Source organism: Aphelocoma coerulescens, chromosome 21, assembly GCF_041296385.1.
Source record: "Aphelocoma coerulescens isolate FSJ_1873_10779 chromosome 21, UR_Acoe_1.0, whole genome shotgun sequence".
Classification (NCBI taxonomy): Eukaryota; Metazoa; Chordata; class Aves; order Passeriformes; family Corvidae; genus Aphelocoma; species Aphelocoma coerulescens.
Window position 1 is genome coordinate 6,626,134 of NC_091034.1, and position 15,499 is coordinate 6,641,632.

The following is a 15,499-nucleotide window of genomic DNA, read 5'->3' on the forward strand; positions in this document are numbered from 1 at the left end:
GCCCGACCCGCCGCCATCTTATCCCCCTCAGCCACGGGGGCCACCCCGCACAGCCCCTGCCCCTGCCCTTCCCGACACACCAAAACCCTACAAAACAATAAAGTTTGAGCGGTAAAAGCAACACAAAAAGGGCTGTTTTCGAGGCAGACCAGCCCCCGGCGGCTGAAGGGTGCAGGGGGCTGGGGAACGGAGGGCTCCGCTCAGGGCGCCCTCAGAGCTGCTCGCCCACCCCCACCGAGCCGCGCCGTGAGGGCGGCTCTAAGGGCGGCAAGTCACAGCCCCGGCAACGCTCCCGGGGCAGGAGGAAGAGGAAGAGGAGGAGGAGGAAGCCCCGGTCGCCCTCTCTCCCCGCCCTCCCGTGGCCGCCAGCGCCGTCCCCTGACGAGGCGCGGGGAGGCTCGGCCATGTGCGAGGAAGGAGCGGCCAAGCTGCGCCTGAAGCCCCGCACGGCGCCGTCCGCCCGCGGCCGGGAGCGCAGCCCCGGCCCCGAGCCCCCGCCGCGGCCCCCGTGAGTCGGCACCGGGGGGATCGCATCGGTCCTGGGGGACCGGATCGGCCCCAGCGACCCGCAGCGTTTCGCGGTCAGATCCACATCTATTGCTGTGAAAGGTTATTTCATAAAACACCGCCCGTAGCGTCTTTTAAAAAAATAGAGATAAAACTGCAGGATAAAGCACACCGGGCCCTGCGCATTCCGCGCGTTCCTCGGCACAGAACAGCACTGGCGAGGACAGGGCCTGAAAAATACTAATGTATGAAAGCTCAGTATTTTTTCTTCCAGAACACGGCTCACAGGAACGCAGAAGTAACTCCTGTTTTTTCCAGCCCTGCAGTTGGGGAGGACTGAAGGCAGTGCGTGGCTCGGTTCGTGTTCGAGCCGGGGGGCTCAGCCGTGTCCCTTCCACCATGGCCTGTGAGAGGTTCATCACTCTGCTCTTTGAGGGCGTGTTGTTTCTAATTTCTTCACCGCCCAGCTTTATTCCTGGACAGCGACCCAAGAAAACGCATCAGGAAGAATGCTGGAAATACCATTGTGACATTAACATTCCGTCTTCCCCTTGGAATTGTCTTTTTACAGCATTACCTTTTAGTGCTTAGAGTTCCTAGGATCAGTTAAATCAAGTTGTTTGGGAAGATAGTCAGTAATTTCAAATGGCAGTGTGGAAATGTCCGGACATACATGGGAACCGATGCAATTGCCACCCTCAGTGCAAACACTTCCATGATTTCTGTTCTCAGCAGGTGTTAAGTTTGGTATTTGAGAATATAAAGCAGTGGCCACACTTAACTGTTTCACTTGGAAGCTAAAATAGATACCTACGGCTCATTTGTTACAAGCAGAAAAGAAAGCATTTAGACATTAATTTTTTGCTATCTGTACAAAGTACATGTCATAGAAAGCTGTAAAAAAAATGTTTGCATGCTAAATAATGTCTTTGTGTTCTAGAAAAAAAGAGGCAAACTAGTATCAGTGTAAGGGTTTTTTCTTTCCTCTCTGCCCCCTTCAAACTATTGGACTGTGTCTTTACAGGGCATCGACTGACAGGTGCTCCTGGTTTGAAAAGGAAGAATTAAATGAGTGTGAAAAAACCTGGATTTTGTTACTGAAAGACATCAGTCAAAATTCACACTGCACAAACTGGGACACAGTGCCCAGCTTTCCGGAGTTCTTGGAAAAGGTAGCGTGCTGTATCCTCGTTTTTGCACTTTGTGTCCTGCTTCCAATAGCGACAGCCTGGTTAATGGGAAACAACCTGAAATAGCTTTTAGAGATGTGGGTTTCAGCTCTTTATGTACAGTGGTGTGGCCAAGCATGGTGTGGCAGGGAATATAAGGACAGCTACAAGAGGCTTTTTTTGCAGTACAGCAAATTCTTTCCAACATTTTGCTGGGAAGAGGGAGCCTGGCCATAAACAGCAGCATCTCCCTAAGGAGTGAAACTGGAAAAGGCAAACTGTAATGGAGGGGTTAGTTAGACAGAACGCACCCTGACATCGTTCCAGTGGCATTAGGCAAGATCACAACTTAAAAATCAGTCCTTATAAAGTACTTTTTTCCTCCCCTGCACAGCAGCAGGTTGTTGTTTTCATCCTTAGTCTCTCTGGAATATGAGTACCCATTGTATCCATTTAGAAACGTTAGGGAAGACCCATATTCCATCAGCTCCAGGAAGCTCTTGATTGCTTTATGGGTGCTGGAAAAGGGACATAAATAAAATGTTCTTTTCTTCATTGTAGCTCAGCTTTTTCAGTATTTGCAATATGTTCCCAAAGCCTGGGGTTTAAGTATTGATTGAGGCACATTTGCTTAAGACATTCTCTGTGTGTGTGTTTTACAAGGCTGAGGAAAAGAGTCCAGAACACCAGGAAGTCTTTACAGTCGGAATGAAAGACTTTCAGTGGGTATCATTCCCATCTTTTCACAAAGAAAAACGTCTGAAGCCCAAGGATCTGAGCTCCCAGCAGCCAACGCAGAGCCAGAGCAATGAGTTACATAAAGGACAGGGCCAAGCAGATAAACTGAAAAGTTTATCATCTACAGCTGAGAAAACCTGCTGGGGAATCAGTACAGATCAAGCCAAAACCGCATCTGGGGAAGACACACAAGGTGTTTCAAAGCTGGATGCGAGGCTTAAGCCATGTGAACTCCCTGGACACAGCAGCTCTGCACAGCCCTCGGCACTGGCACAAAGCCCCACAGAAGCTTTGAGCCCTCAGCAGCACCGCACAGGGACTGTACAGAACAGCAGGGCAGAGGGGAAAGAAAAGGGTGAGGAAGAACCTCAAATCCAAACACATCAGGGAGATGTTCCCGTGGGGAAGAGCAGAGGGGGGCCTGCGGAGAAGCCTCGGCTTGGGAGTGCTCCTGGGGCTGAGAGCTGCGAAGAGAAGATGGAAAACCAGAGTGAAGCAGCTTCAGCTCTTGACAGTTGTCCAATGTGTCTGATGCAGTTCAGTGGAAGGTAAGTTTGCTTTGGTTTTTTTCATAACTTTCCCATAAATTAACCCCATCCTCTACATACAAAATAACAAAAGCAGACAAAACTTCTACTGTACAGTCCTTTTTAGCTGTCAGAATTACCTACTTTAATCCCATTTACAAGTTGAGTATCTGCTCTTTAGTAAGAACTGTTAACACGATTTCATAATACGTAGGCTGTCAGAGTTGCTGAAAATGGGCATTTCTGTTGGGTGCAACTTTCCCTGTTGTTAGGAGGCTGAACAGGAAGACTGTTCAGAGTGGCTGCATTAATATTTATACAATTTTGGTCATTCTATCAAGAGACTTAGGCTTAAAATGAATCAGATCTCTATATTCAGGTCTGTGCTACTTAGCTCCAGTTGCAGCAGCAGTAACAGCAAGGGTGGGAGGTTTGGGTAGATTTGTGTAGATTTGCTGGGCACAGCAGTGACTCCTCCCCTAAGGTACCAGAACAGTTCTGGGAGAGAGTAAAGTAGAAGGATTCGACTGTTTCTCACTGCACAAACACTGTGTTTGCAGGCTCTCACAGCTGGATATCGATGGCCACCTTGCCAGGTGCTTGTCTGAAAGTGCAGATGATGTCATGTGGTAGAGGCAGAAGAGTGGAGAGCAAAGGAGCAAGGCCAAGGATGAAGCTTTCTCAAAGGAAAAGGAAAAACGTGTCAAGGAAGCACATCCTCACCTCTGCCTTGCTTAAGGATCACAAGCCAGTAACTCAGTAGAAGGTCAAGTGCCACCTGCCTGTTTGTTTTGTTTTATTTTAAAGCCTCTCAAATGCATGCAAAGTAGTTCTAGTTCTGATAATGGTGCTCTGGGATGTCCTAGAGATCCCCAGGGAAATGAGGCTTGGTACTCTTGAAAAAAAGGCACTATTGGAAATCCCTGGAGCTTTGTCTGATGCACAGTTCCGAATTTCTCTGGACAGAAGAAAGCAGCTGAGCAAAAGACAACTGTTACTTACTCTAATTCAAAAGTTTATCTGCTTAGAAGAAAATACCAGTAATCTACAAAAATAAACTGAGTTAAAAAGTCATTTGAACTTAGCATTTTTTTGTCTGTTTCAGAGGTTGGGCATAGCCCAGTTTACTGATAAATAATAACAGTCTATTAACTTTTTCATTAAAGTCTTTAATAGATGTGCAAGAATATAAATGATCTCAGCTGTTATGGATTAGTATACCATCTTCTGCACAAGTAAAACTGGTCAGCAAAGATCCCAACTAATTAATTATACAAAACTACAAGAACATATTTACTGTTTTACAATCATTAAATTAGCTAGAATTTTCATTTACTATTTCAAATAAGACAACTATATATCATTACCAGATCCATTTGTAATATATTAGGATTTTTTTTCCAAACCACACATTTAATTACATCCTTCATTTTCTTTTATTTATAAAACAAGTACTTTATATAAAAAATTTCCCCTTCATCATGAACAGAACATTATTCAAACACTTGCACATGAGCAACCAAACTTGTACCCAGCAAACTATTTGGCAACACAGCAACATTGTAAATGCCTGTAAATTCTTAAATAAAAATCAAATAGTCTTTACAATGTTTGTTTAGCAAAATGTGTCTTTCTATTCTTCCTTCCCTCCCTCCCAAAATGTTCTGAAACCTAGAAAAAAGGTTAAAAAAAACCCCAACCCACATTTCTAATATTTCCAGTTTAAAGTTCCATGCCCTGGCATGTCAAAGGACAGCTTAACCCGTCACAGTTCCATTCATGAGCTGCCTGCAGTCACTCTGATCACTACTGATTAGCTTTAGTACCAGGGGAGTTGAAAACACTGAAAAGGAAGTTATTCAGGGTAAATAAAATAAGAGGGAAAAGGAGCAATTTAAAAAAATGTCAGATTACATTTAAAAGGTAATGTTGCCTTTAGTAGATAATAAAGTATCTAAAGTCCAGGCATTTGAGGCAAGTACTTTTTACTGGTTAAATTATTTAATGCTGATTAAAACACATTTTGCTGAATATGAAAAGCTACAGTCCAACAGAGAAACCCACAACTGAAACCTGAATGGGATTCATAGAACTAAACAACCACAGGTCTGCATAATTGTGGCTAAAGAGGGGATACAAAACCTAGATTGTTAATCAATGATTAATTGAATATTTCAAACAATGTTTTGGCAGTCTGGTCCTAGCACCTCATGACTTGGATGTGAATCCCAAAGATGTCATGTTCAGCACCTAATGCAATGCTGTACCCTGAGAAAACCATAGGTTAATGTAAAGAAAGTGAAAAAGCGTCGCAATTTATCCTGTTTTACACCCAACCAGGTGAGATGCCACTGCACAGGGTTTCTCTTTTCTTCCTTCCCACACAAGGCCTGGAGCCGCAGCCCAGCCCGAGGCAGCAGAGCCTCGCTGCTGTCCCAGGGCAGCGATCCCGGGGGCTCGGCCGCGGCTCCGGCACCCCCAGCACAGCTTTGCCAGCTCCTGAGCTCTCCCCTTTCGGATGCCCTGGCTCCCCTGGCACCCCCTCCCCAGTTCCCACCAGAAGGGATTCCATAGTCGTCTTTTGCTTTTTCCAATTTCTTAGGTATTCATTTTTCTTCCATTAAAAAAATGGTACTACTTTGATGCAAATCATTTCGCTGAAAGATCCCATTCTCTGCTGCAGAATGATTAGTTATTAACGGACACTGAGCAACTGTAAGCAGACAGTTTATCATAAGTAGGAGGTGTGCTTTATCAGGAAAGTGGATTTTATCTTATGGTTATTCTAGATTTACTACTTAAACTTTAAGGCTATGCTTTACTATGCTTTTGCTCTACATCTGAATATTTGTATTGTTGATAAAAATACTTTTCAAAAATCTAATATACAACACAATATCATTGTAGGTGTAGGCACTGCTTAAGTATGTTTAGAAACCCTTTGTGTGCAAATTTAGTTTTCTTCAATCTCTACATTTTGGTAAATTTGGAGTTTAAGACAACAGATTTTGAAATTGACACTGTAAATTCAAATTTGGAATTAATCTCACTGAGTCACTCGGCATTCCAAATTCTGTAAAAATGCAACTAAACATCAGGCTGCAGCTGTGAACTGTATGTTTCAGATGGAAATGTTACTTAATATTAACGAGCAGAACTTACCAGGTGTAAGAACGTCCCAAATACGCAATAATCCTTCAATGCAGTTTTATCCATTTAGGCACTTAAATCTTGTACCCAAATTTATGTTTTGATTGCTAATAAAACACAACTCCTTTTAAATATATCTGAGATGTTTAGACAGGTACCACTTGTGAAAAAAGGCATCAAAAATAAGCTTCAACACCACCATAATATATTTTATTCTTCAGGATGTTACACTGTAATACTCTTCAACTGGGAGCTCATTGCATCAAATGTTTGTAGAAAGTATGTGGATCTCAAAGTTTCTCATGATCTCCTTTTGCAGGGATGCAATGAACGTTTCAATCCTTCATGAAACAGGCACAAAATGCAAATTCCTTCATTAATGAAGCCAGTTGTGTCAGTGCCCAGAACTTAAGAATCACTAAGTGGCAGAGGACACCCACCAAAATCATTATTCTCTTCTTTGATTTTCAGCAGCAAATTTGTTTTTAGATCATTGGTCTCCATCCAAAGTGACCAGTCCCCAGCCTCGCATGCATATACTGTAGTTAAGGATAAATTAATGTCATTCACACTGTCCCAAACGAGGTCATTTCTTCATACTGTTTCTTCTGTTGACAGCAACAATGGATTAATATATTCAAATCCTTCAAATTCTGACTGATCTATTCGCTTTATTATATCTCTGAAAAACAAATGAGAGCAGTGTTTAGTTTATCAGAACACTGGGCAGTCTTGTATCATCTATAATAAGTTATGCAAGATATGTAGGATACAAAGATTTCAAATTTACTGTAACACGACTATGTTCTAATGGCAAGTACATAGTCTCTTAGTGATTTTCAGATAATTTATCAATTAATTTCTTAATATGCAGCTGGACTGGGGCAAAGCAGCACATACTCATCATCTGGGGTGAGCTGCACGGGCTCGCTGGTGAACTGCGTGTCGAAGTTATCCAACCCATAATCATCCGTGATCTGCGGCTGGAACGGGGGCGTCGTCTGCTTCTTCTCCAGCTACCCAAAATATGGGGCAAAGCAAAAATTACAGTGTGGAATGTCTGTTTCTCACGCTTTCACATGTCCGAGGAAAATAACTGTAAGGGATGGGACTGTGCAACTACACGAATTTATTGTTTAAAATAACAAACGCGTCAGTCGAGGCGTGAGATTTTACACCACCTCCCAGTAATGGCAACTAGTCCCAAGATTTAGGGTTACATCATAATTTATAACTTTCTAATCCAATAGATACTTAAAACAACACTTTGTTTTAGATTAATGACCTATCACCTGTGGCACTCCTCACTGCAGTGCAGCTATGTCTTGACCAATAACTTCTCATGTCACGTACACACAGATGTCTCTCTCATACCATCTACATTCTTAACTTAAACTATATAAAATCACACTATTCTATTTTAAAACCCTTCACCAAAACACCCAGTGTACAATTTTACTTATAATGATAGGAACACAAGTTCATAATCCTTTTGCTTAAAGTCCACAAATCTCTGTCAATTAAGCCAGACCTAGTCTCTTCCAGGGTTGTAAATCAAAGCCTCCTTTAATTGCAGGAGTTTCTACTCCTCTGTCTCCCACAGTGGAAGAGTTACAACATCCCTCAGGAAACTCAAATCCAACCGCAGTAAGTGCTGTTGGAGAGGAACAGCAAAATACCAAGTAGTACACCCTACAAGCCAGGCAACACACACCAACACAATTAGTGCTCTGCATTTGAAAATAAAAATCCACAAATAATTCAACCATTTATGTTTTCTCTAAATTGGTAGAGCACACTCAGGACTGATAAATTCCCACAGTGCTGCAATACAGCAGTTAGCACAATATATTTACTTTTGTTCCTGAGAAATCGACCTACTTTTCTTCCTGCACTTGTGTGCAATCTGTCACATAGTCCAATTTATAGTAGCACAGACACCAACATTCTAATTCTAACATTTATAGTCAGTTAAAAAAACTGTCTAGGCTACAAATCTCCATAATCTAACTTAGGACAGGTAAGCAGGATGTGAGTAGTAGTTACCACTGACGAAAATGATGACTTGTATTACCAACATGGGGAGCAAACTTGATTTTAGGGCCAGGATCTCTCATGATGCTTAGTACAGAGCAAACAAAACAGGGAATAAATTACAGAAAGATCTTGGATTTCAGGTTTCAGACAAGAGCACAGGAAGCACAGATGGAGATAGGAGGAAATTGTGAAATTGTCACAGGGTGGTGAATTAACACATCAACATCCCATCAGTGATCAGGTCTGGGAAAGCACCATGAAATCAAAGTTTTAAGGAAGAAATAATTAGCTCCTCCCAAACAAGAATGGCAGCATGAAAGAATTAGCAAAATGAATATTTAAAAACTGAAGTAGGGCAGCAGGACCATCCCTGTGAAGTTGTTGCCACACACTCACATCCAACAGACAGACATTATTCCACAAGGGGTTAAACATCAGACTTCCTCTTTTGTTATACTCAGTAAAGCATAAAAGCCCTCTTAAATAAGCCATAGAGAGAACTTGCAGCCTTTAACTTGAGAAAATTCACTCATCAAAAATAGGTGGTGAAGCTCTAGAAAATACCTCACTGCAAACAGAAGCTATGGCTTTGTAGTTCTTGCTCTGGCATATAATGATTAAACACCATAAAACAGGCACTGAGATAAGAACAGACTGAATATATCAAAACAATCTAAAAAAGAACGGCCCTGGATGCTGCTGAGCCATCCTACACCAGAGTGAGCAATCTGAAGTGTTCTGGGCTGTGCCACACACACTTTGGATGACTAACACCAGGAAAAATGTTCCTGGGCTGTGTGTTCATTTTCCCTGTATTTATTTTTCCATTTAGCCTCAAGCTTCACACAGAACAAGTTTTAAGTCAGTGTTAGACTCGTTTCCTTGGGTTCCAACTTAAAAGCTTTTCCAAATCTTTTCAAGTCCAAATGTTTTCTTTGAAATGCATGCAGGTGGTGAGTAGGAGATTCTAATAACTAAAAAAGCTTTCCAAATATTTTCTCATTTTTTCCTGAGTATATTTGCCAGAACTTATTAGAAATTTAGCTTCAAGTTTATTTAACATTGATCCTCCTGAGCAGCACTGTCCTAATCATATCACAAAACAGATCTCCTAAATCTTTCCACTTTTTTAAAAAAATAGATATTTATATTAAAGCTTTCAGCCATGAAAATATGTTAGAAAATACAAAAATTCAATCAGCATAAATGTTGACCAAGAAGTACCAATTTCAATGAAGAGTTTTTTTCTACAAATAAAATACAAATCCAACAGTTGTAGCCTTCTCTCTCTCAAAAAACTGCAAAGCAGAGCAAACTGCAGGACATGATATTCTGCTCCACACCCCCAGGTGAACTGCACTGTGGCACCACAAGGTAGCAAAAAAAGAAAAATAATAACACTCAGGCTGGAGGGAGGACTCCAAGCAAGGGATGTCTGGCAAAATTAAAGCCAGCCCTCATTACAGGGATAATTTTGTAAACACCAGGTCTTTTAAAGCACAGGCACTTTACGCACTGAATGTGTTCTCTGAAGAATGTTACAATGAAATTCAGAGCAGCAGCTTCAAAGGGAAAATGAAACTGTGCAGCTTTCTCTCATCTGAACTCTTTCATGTTAGTGCTGCCTCTTCCTACACTTCCTGCAGCCTTCCCAGACTATGAAAATACTACAGACACACTTTTCAATTGTTAAATAGCTATTAAAAATGTAAGGCTGATAGGGAGGTGCTCCAGACTTCACAGCTTTATTGCTCAAGCGTCAATAAATGTTACGATGTCATTTCTGGGACGTTTCCACACTGAAGACAGAAGGTAACACAATTACCAAGTAGCAGAAGATTTAAAAACTCAATTTTGATACAATTTTATGCTTGAAAACCCACTGAAATGCAAGTCATCATCTTCACAAACCAGAAACCTCCCTCACACCACCAGTACTAAAGAAAACCTGCAAACTGTAATCAGAGCCCCTTTATAAATAACCCCACTGCCCTCCTGCCACATCCTTAACAAAAGGGACTGATCCTGCTCACTCTTCCTCAGGTCACTAAACCCTGGAACACACCTGAATAATCCAGCTGATTTTAGGAGTCAGAGTTGGTAAATTCAGCTGGCTTTTAATGCACTATGAGTACTACTTTTACATTTCCAGAATTCATTTTCCCTGTCTGCACTGGAGCTGTCCATATGCATACAACTAATAAATTAAGGAATTATTCCTTTTGTGCACCCAGAAACACAACAACTGATTTTTACCAGATCCCAGTCTATGCTGCGGAAAAACGTGTGAGACTTGATATCAGCAAATCCTGTCTGGGGCTGACAGCCAAGCCTTTCTTTGGGATCCTGTGGAAAACACAAGACACTGGAATTACACACTCCAAGCCACTTACAGCCCACGTTTGCCAAAAGCCCACAGAGATGACTCCAGCATTCCTATGACTGTGCAAACTCTGCTGGGATAAACACACTATGGCTAGCAAGGGATTTTAATTTTTTTTTTCTTTAAATAAAGTTTGTTTGAAATTTAGTTTTTAAATTATATTTTACAACTTCTTAAAATATGGGATTTATTTAGAAATGTATAATTCATGTTCTTCCTTTTGCCATTCATGATAATGGTTCTAGAGATTTCAATCAGCTTAATTAAGTGAGTAATAAGTATTACAGAAAAGAGTTTATAAACAAAGCTATAGTTACTTTTTGAAAGCCTACACCTAGTTGAAAATCAAGCCTATGCTGTGGCATTCCCTCAGTAAATTTGCAACTAAGTGGGGTTTTTAACATAGAGGATACCAAGATTTTATAGATTTTCTTAAGAGTAAGCAGATTAACTTCTTAACTGTATCACTTTCAACAGGAAGCTCTGACTTCCAGCTTTCAGATGCTAAAAATAAGAGAATGTTATTTACCTTGTTTAAAAATCCTTTTAACACATGGGAAGCCTTGACAGAAAGAAACCTTGGAATCCGGATTGGCTTCTCCAGAATAACTGTTACGGGTTTAAAAACAGCAATATTGGGTTTTGGTCTGTGACACTGACCATGATTTCAATGCAAACACTTATTATTTCAGTATGGTATCAGTTAGAAAATGGAAGATAAAGTAATTATTTAAAATCATGCAAACAAAAGGAGCTACAGGAATTCAAGGTAATGTTCTATTGACATTGCAAGATCTCCTAAGGGACAAGCTATCTTCGTTACCTTTTGCTATTATGTGTTGTGTAAACAGGAAATAAAACTTTCAGTCCTCAGTATATGGCAAAGTGTGATTTTAAACAGAAATTGATTTAATATTAGGCCCTTCAACAAGAGCATGACAGATTCTGTTACAGAAACTGCTTTAAAGAACTTTTGCCTGTTATGGAGTTGGCAGCTTCACAACTGCCCAATTACAGCAGCTGTGGGGGTAACACTGGGAAAGGAAATCCCAACTCTGCTATGCAAACTGTCCATTTGGATTGTATTCCCCCAAAACAACCCAAACCCCAAAGGGCTGTACCTTGGAAGAGGTAATCTTCAGTGTTCATGTCTGGATTGTCAGTGATGATGTCGAACGGGGACCTTCCTGCCATCATCTCGAACATCAGCACCCCCAGCGCCCACCAGTCCACACTGAACCCTGCAAATGGGCACACAGAGGCTTCTCAGCCAGGACTCCTTGGATTTGCATGTTCTCCCTCACACAGATCAAGACTGATGGCCTGGTTTTAGTACTGAAACCACTGATATGATTTACACCATCACTGGATGAGTTTGAGTTTTCTCAACTGGGATGACAAACATAGGGGAGCTCAGAGGTGTCTGCAGGCAGCAAAGCTGCAATAACAGTGTTTTCCTATAGTGTCATTTAATAAATACTTTTCAGGCCAAGTATGATTTAAAAGAAGCTGAAATGAGTGACTGGAAGAGAAAAAGAAAACCTTATTTCAGGAAAAAATTAACCTGTACAATATGCACTCAATTAATTCTTAATATATAATAACACAAATGTGTAAGTCAAAAAATTAATTGTATTTGAACCAAGCAACTTCTATATTTATTATAACTATAGGTTATTTAGTCATGACTTACCATATTCTTCTCCTCTGAGGATCTCTGGTGCAATATAATTTGGTGTCCCACAGAAAGTGCTTGTAGTGTCACCTGGGCCCAAACCTTCCTACATGCAGAAACCATTTCATAAATTAAAAGCTGGCCTCCTTTTCTGAGAACTTTCTTTAACTAGACTTAAAACTCCAAGTTACTCAGGGAGTCTAAAGAGCTTCCTTTCACAAAATAAATACTCATAGTGCTCAAAACTGGCCTATGACTTCACAGCTCCTTCTCAGCAAAGTTGATTAAAACTGAGTTACAACACATATGTAACAATATTTTGCTTACCAATTACAGATACATTTTTTAAAAAAAAATCAGTTAAGCAATTTGGAAGTCCTTTTCAAACAGATGTTGGGGAAAAAAAAGCTTCTATTACAATTCAGTTCCAAATGTGGTTCTATTCGACAATTTTTTCAGAATAAACTTCCTATTCCACAACCAAATTCTGGGCTCAGCAACACCAGTGTTAAGATGAAGAGATTTTCTTAGTGTTCTCTAAGAGTGACAGAAGAAAGGTCAGGAAAATCCTACCTTGCACATGCCATAATCTGTTAACTTGATATGACCCTCTGCATCTAAGAGAACATTGTCCAGTTTTAAATCTCTGTAGATGATGCCTCTTTCATGTAGGAAGTTTAGAGCAATACAAATTTCAGCAGCATAAAACCTGAAATGAAGAAGGAGAAAATTCATATTAGCATTAAGATGGTACAAGAGCTGGTGCAACTTAAATATCTGTTCTTAAAACATCACCTTACTGCAAACTTTCACGTATCAACAGTATAACAAAACCAAGCTACATTTATTCATAAGGACACTGATCCCTTGTAAGACCATTCCCTAAATAACAATGAGAAATTTTTTTCATTCTATTAATTAAGAAAGTGTTTATTCTTTATTCTACAGATATTTTTCTGAAAATTCCACATATGAGATGGAAGATCCTTATTTTCAGCTTATAAAGAGTGACAGTGAGCCTTTGTGTAGTGTAGAGCCATGCATGGATTTTTAACCTTCTCCCTGTATTATTTCAGCATCAGACCAAATTAGGTAGAATAGTTCCATGTTCTATCAACAGATCAAGGAGGCATCACCTAAATATGAAGCAATAAAGAGGAGTAAATTGGAATAACTGCTACTACTGATGAACTGCTTGCTCGTTAAAAATATTCCCATCCTTCAAAAGATAAAGTTTACATTTCTTCCCAGGCCTTAAGAATCCAAGTCCATTAAAGCACCAGAACAGAAGCAAACACGTGCTCTGTGTCAGGAAATACCTTGCATGTTCCTCAGGAAGTTTTCTCTGCCGTTGCATATGGAACATGAGGTCTCCCCCATTCACATACTCTATGACAAGGAACAATCTGAAATTATAGAACACAATTAATGCATCCCAAGGAAACTCTCCAGAAAAGCTGTTTTTATTCTTCCCATCTGAGCCATTTTCACTTCCACTCTCGATTTAGACTTCTAGGTGTCTTATAGTTACAGAAGCTACTTAAGAGGGAAAAGGAGAGAGCACTTATTTGATGCATATTATGTAGGAACACACCCTTTATTTAAATACTATCACCTTTCTCTGTATAAATTAATTAAATGAATTAATTATAAGTTATCATTATACGAATTACAAGTGTGACACTGTACACAACACAGTCACCAGATGGACTCTCTGGGCTCATTTGTTTCTCTGGAGAATGAGTGTTTGAAACAGTCTGCTCATAACAAGGGAAAAGTCAGCAGGGGACAGAAATCCAGGTGGAATCAGCCAGATAGGAAGATTTCTATTCCAGTCTGCAGAAAAGCTTCCATCCTTGGGAAAATATGATCCAGGCAAAGCTGCCAAGGTCAGAGAGAGCTCGGGATAGAAACATGCTGAGGGAGAGCTTCTGGGAGAGCTTGGGCTGACCCAGGGAGCAGCATTTCCTTGTACACCTCATTCCCCATGAGCTGCAAACTCCTTTCCACACATCCACACACTGGAAAACATTCCATTTGGAGAACACATGCTCCAGTCTCTCAGATCACTCTAGAGCGGTGATGGTTTTGTTCCTTTGAAAAGGATTCTTCATTTGAAACACTTATAAAGTGTTAAAACTTAAACCAATAAAAACTATTGGACAAAATCCAGCTGGCAGGTCTCTCAGTGGCCTCCCCACAAGAAGATAAAGGCTAAACTGAAATTAAATAAGCAATAAACAAAATACATAACAATGCCATGAGTATTTTATCACAGCATTCCTGATGTTTTTTGCTTCCAGCTTTCCTATTCTGTTTTGAAGTCCCCAATGTTTTATCACCATTCAGAACCTGCAATTTCAAGTTCCTTGTCAAGTCATATTCAAGTGTGTCAGTAGTGGCAGGACTTGCTGGGTTTGGAAGGATTTGCTCAAACACCAGAAGTTTTGCAGTATGGAGGTTTCAGGTTGTTGCCATCCTTGGAAGACACTTATCTGCCAATTCTGGGCAAGTCCAAGGCACATATTTTATCATAATAATGAAAAAGCATCATTAGTATCTGAAACAATGTAAACAGCTACATACAGCATCAATTCACCTCACATTTAGGTACACATTTATGTTAAACATTTATTTGAAACTATATTCAAGAGAAAGAAGGTTTTTTGCAACTTTCCTCCCATTAGTACCCTTGTCACAACCTATTCTCCTATTACAACTCATTTTCTTTGGGCCACTTAACACAATCTGATGTTGATGAATTTATTCACTCAAAATCAGTTTTGTGCTTTTCCCGCTTGATGCAATGAGGTCATAATTATCATTTTATAACATTACATCTATAATCAAATTGTGAATTCATGACTTTATGGTTATATCCATGGCAAATGGCTGAAGTTACCAAGGAAAAACTAGAGTTTCACTGCTGGGCTGGAAAAGCAGGACTCATAAAGATACATCAGGAATACAGAAAGCTTTGATTATGTTCAGCAGGGGGATTTTTTTCCTGTTTCTGCTCCTCAGCTCCATCAGTGTAGCTGCCAAAGAGGAATACACAGGATCCTGCTGCTGACTCAGCCTTTTCCTGGGTTTCAATACTCACAAGAAACCTCATTCTCAATCCCTCACCCTACCTGACCACTTGAATTTTTATATCAGGTGTTCAATTCTACTTTGCATTGGGTAAGAAAGTGTTTGGGAATGTTGGTTTAACTAAAGAGCCTTTCCCAACAGTTTGTCAGTTGTCTAAAGGTTTATTTATTTTTTCCTGACAAGTTTCTTTTGGTTAAATCCTCACTCAGTGGCCTTTGGA

At 40.4% G+C, this 15,499-nt stretch overlaps 2 protein-coding genes across 3 annotated transcripts in view; one reads left to right on the forward strand and one right to left on the reverse strand.

The window, feature by feature from the left end:
• The first annotated feature begins 365 nt into the window (after positions 1-365).
• On the forward strand, positions 366-4,549 carry FAAP20 (FA core complex associated protein 20). The gene is made up of 4 exons (XM_069035208.1): positions 366-508; positions 1,532-1,679; positions 2,340-2,962; positions 3,502-4,549. The coding sequence occupies exons 1-4, from the start codon at positions 405-407 to the stop codon at positions 3,572-3,574; spliced, it is 948 nt and encodes a 315-aa protein (XP_068891309.1). The 5' UTR covers positions 366-404; the 3' UTR covers positions 3,575-4,549.
• PRKCZ (protein kinase C zeta) overlaps positions 4,364-15,499 on the reverse strand; it is a 41,319-nt gene continuing 30,183 nt past the window's right edge. For both annotated transcript variants that reach the window (XM_069035207.1, XM_069035206.1), the window contains exons 12-19: positions 13,506-13,592; positions 12,760-12,895; positions 12,205-12,292; positions 11,633-11,752; positions 11,041-11,120; positions 10,385-10,474; positions 6,992-7,107; positions 4,364-6,773 (exon numbers count right to left, since the gene is read on the reverse strand). In XM_069035207.1, coding sequence (XP_068891308.1) covers positions 6,686-6,773; positions 6,992-7,107; positions 10,385-10,474; positions 11,041-11,120; positions 11,633-11,752; positions 12,205-12,292; positions 12,760-12,895; positions 13,506-13,592 — 805 coding nt within the window. In that variant the 3' untranslated portion in view covers positions 4,364-6,685. The remainder of the gene's footprint in view (positions 6,774-6,991; positions 7,108-10,384; positions 10,475-11,040; positions 11,121-11,632; positions 11,753-12,204; positions 12,293-12,759; positions 12,896-13,505; positions 13,593-15,499) is intronic.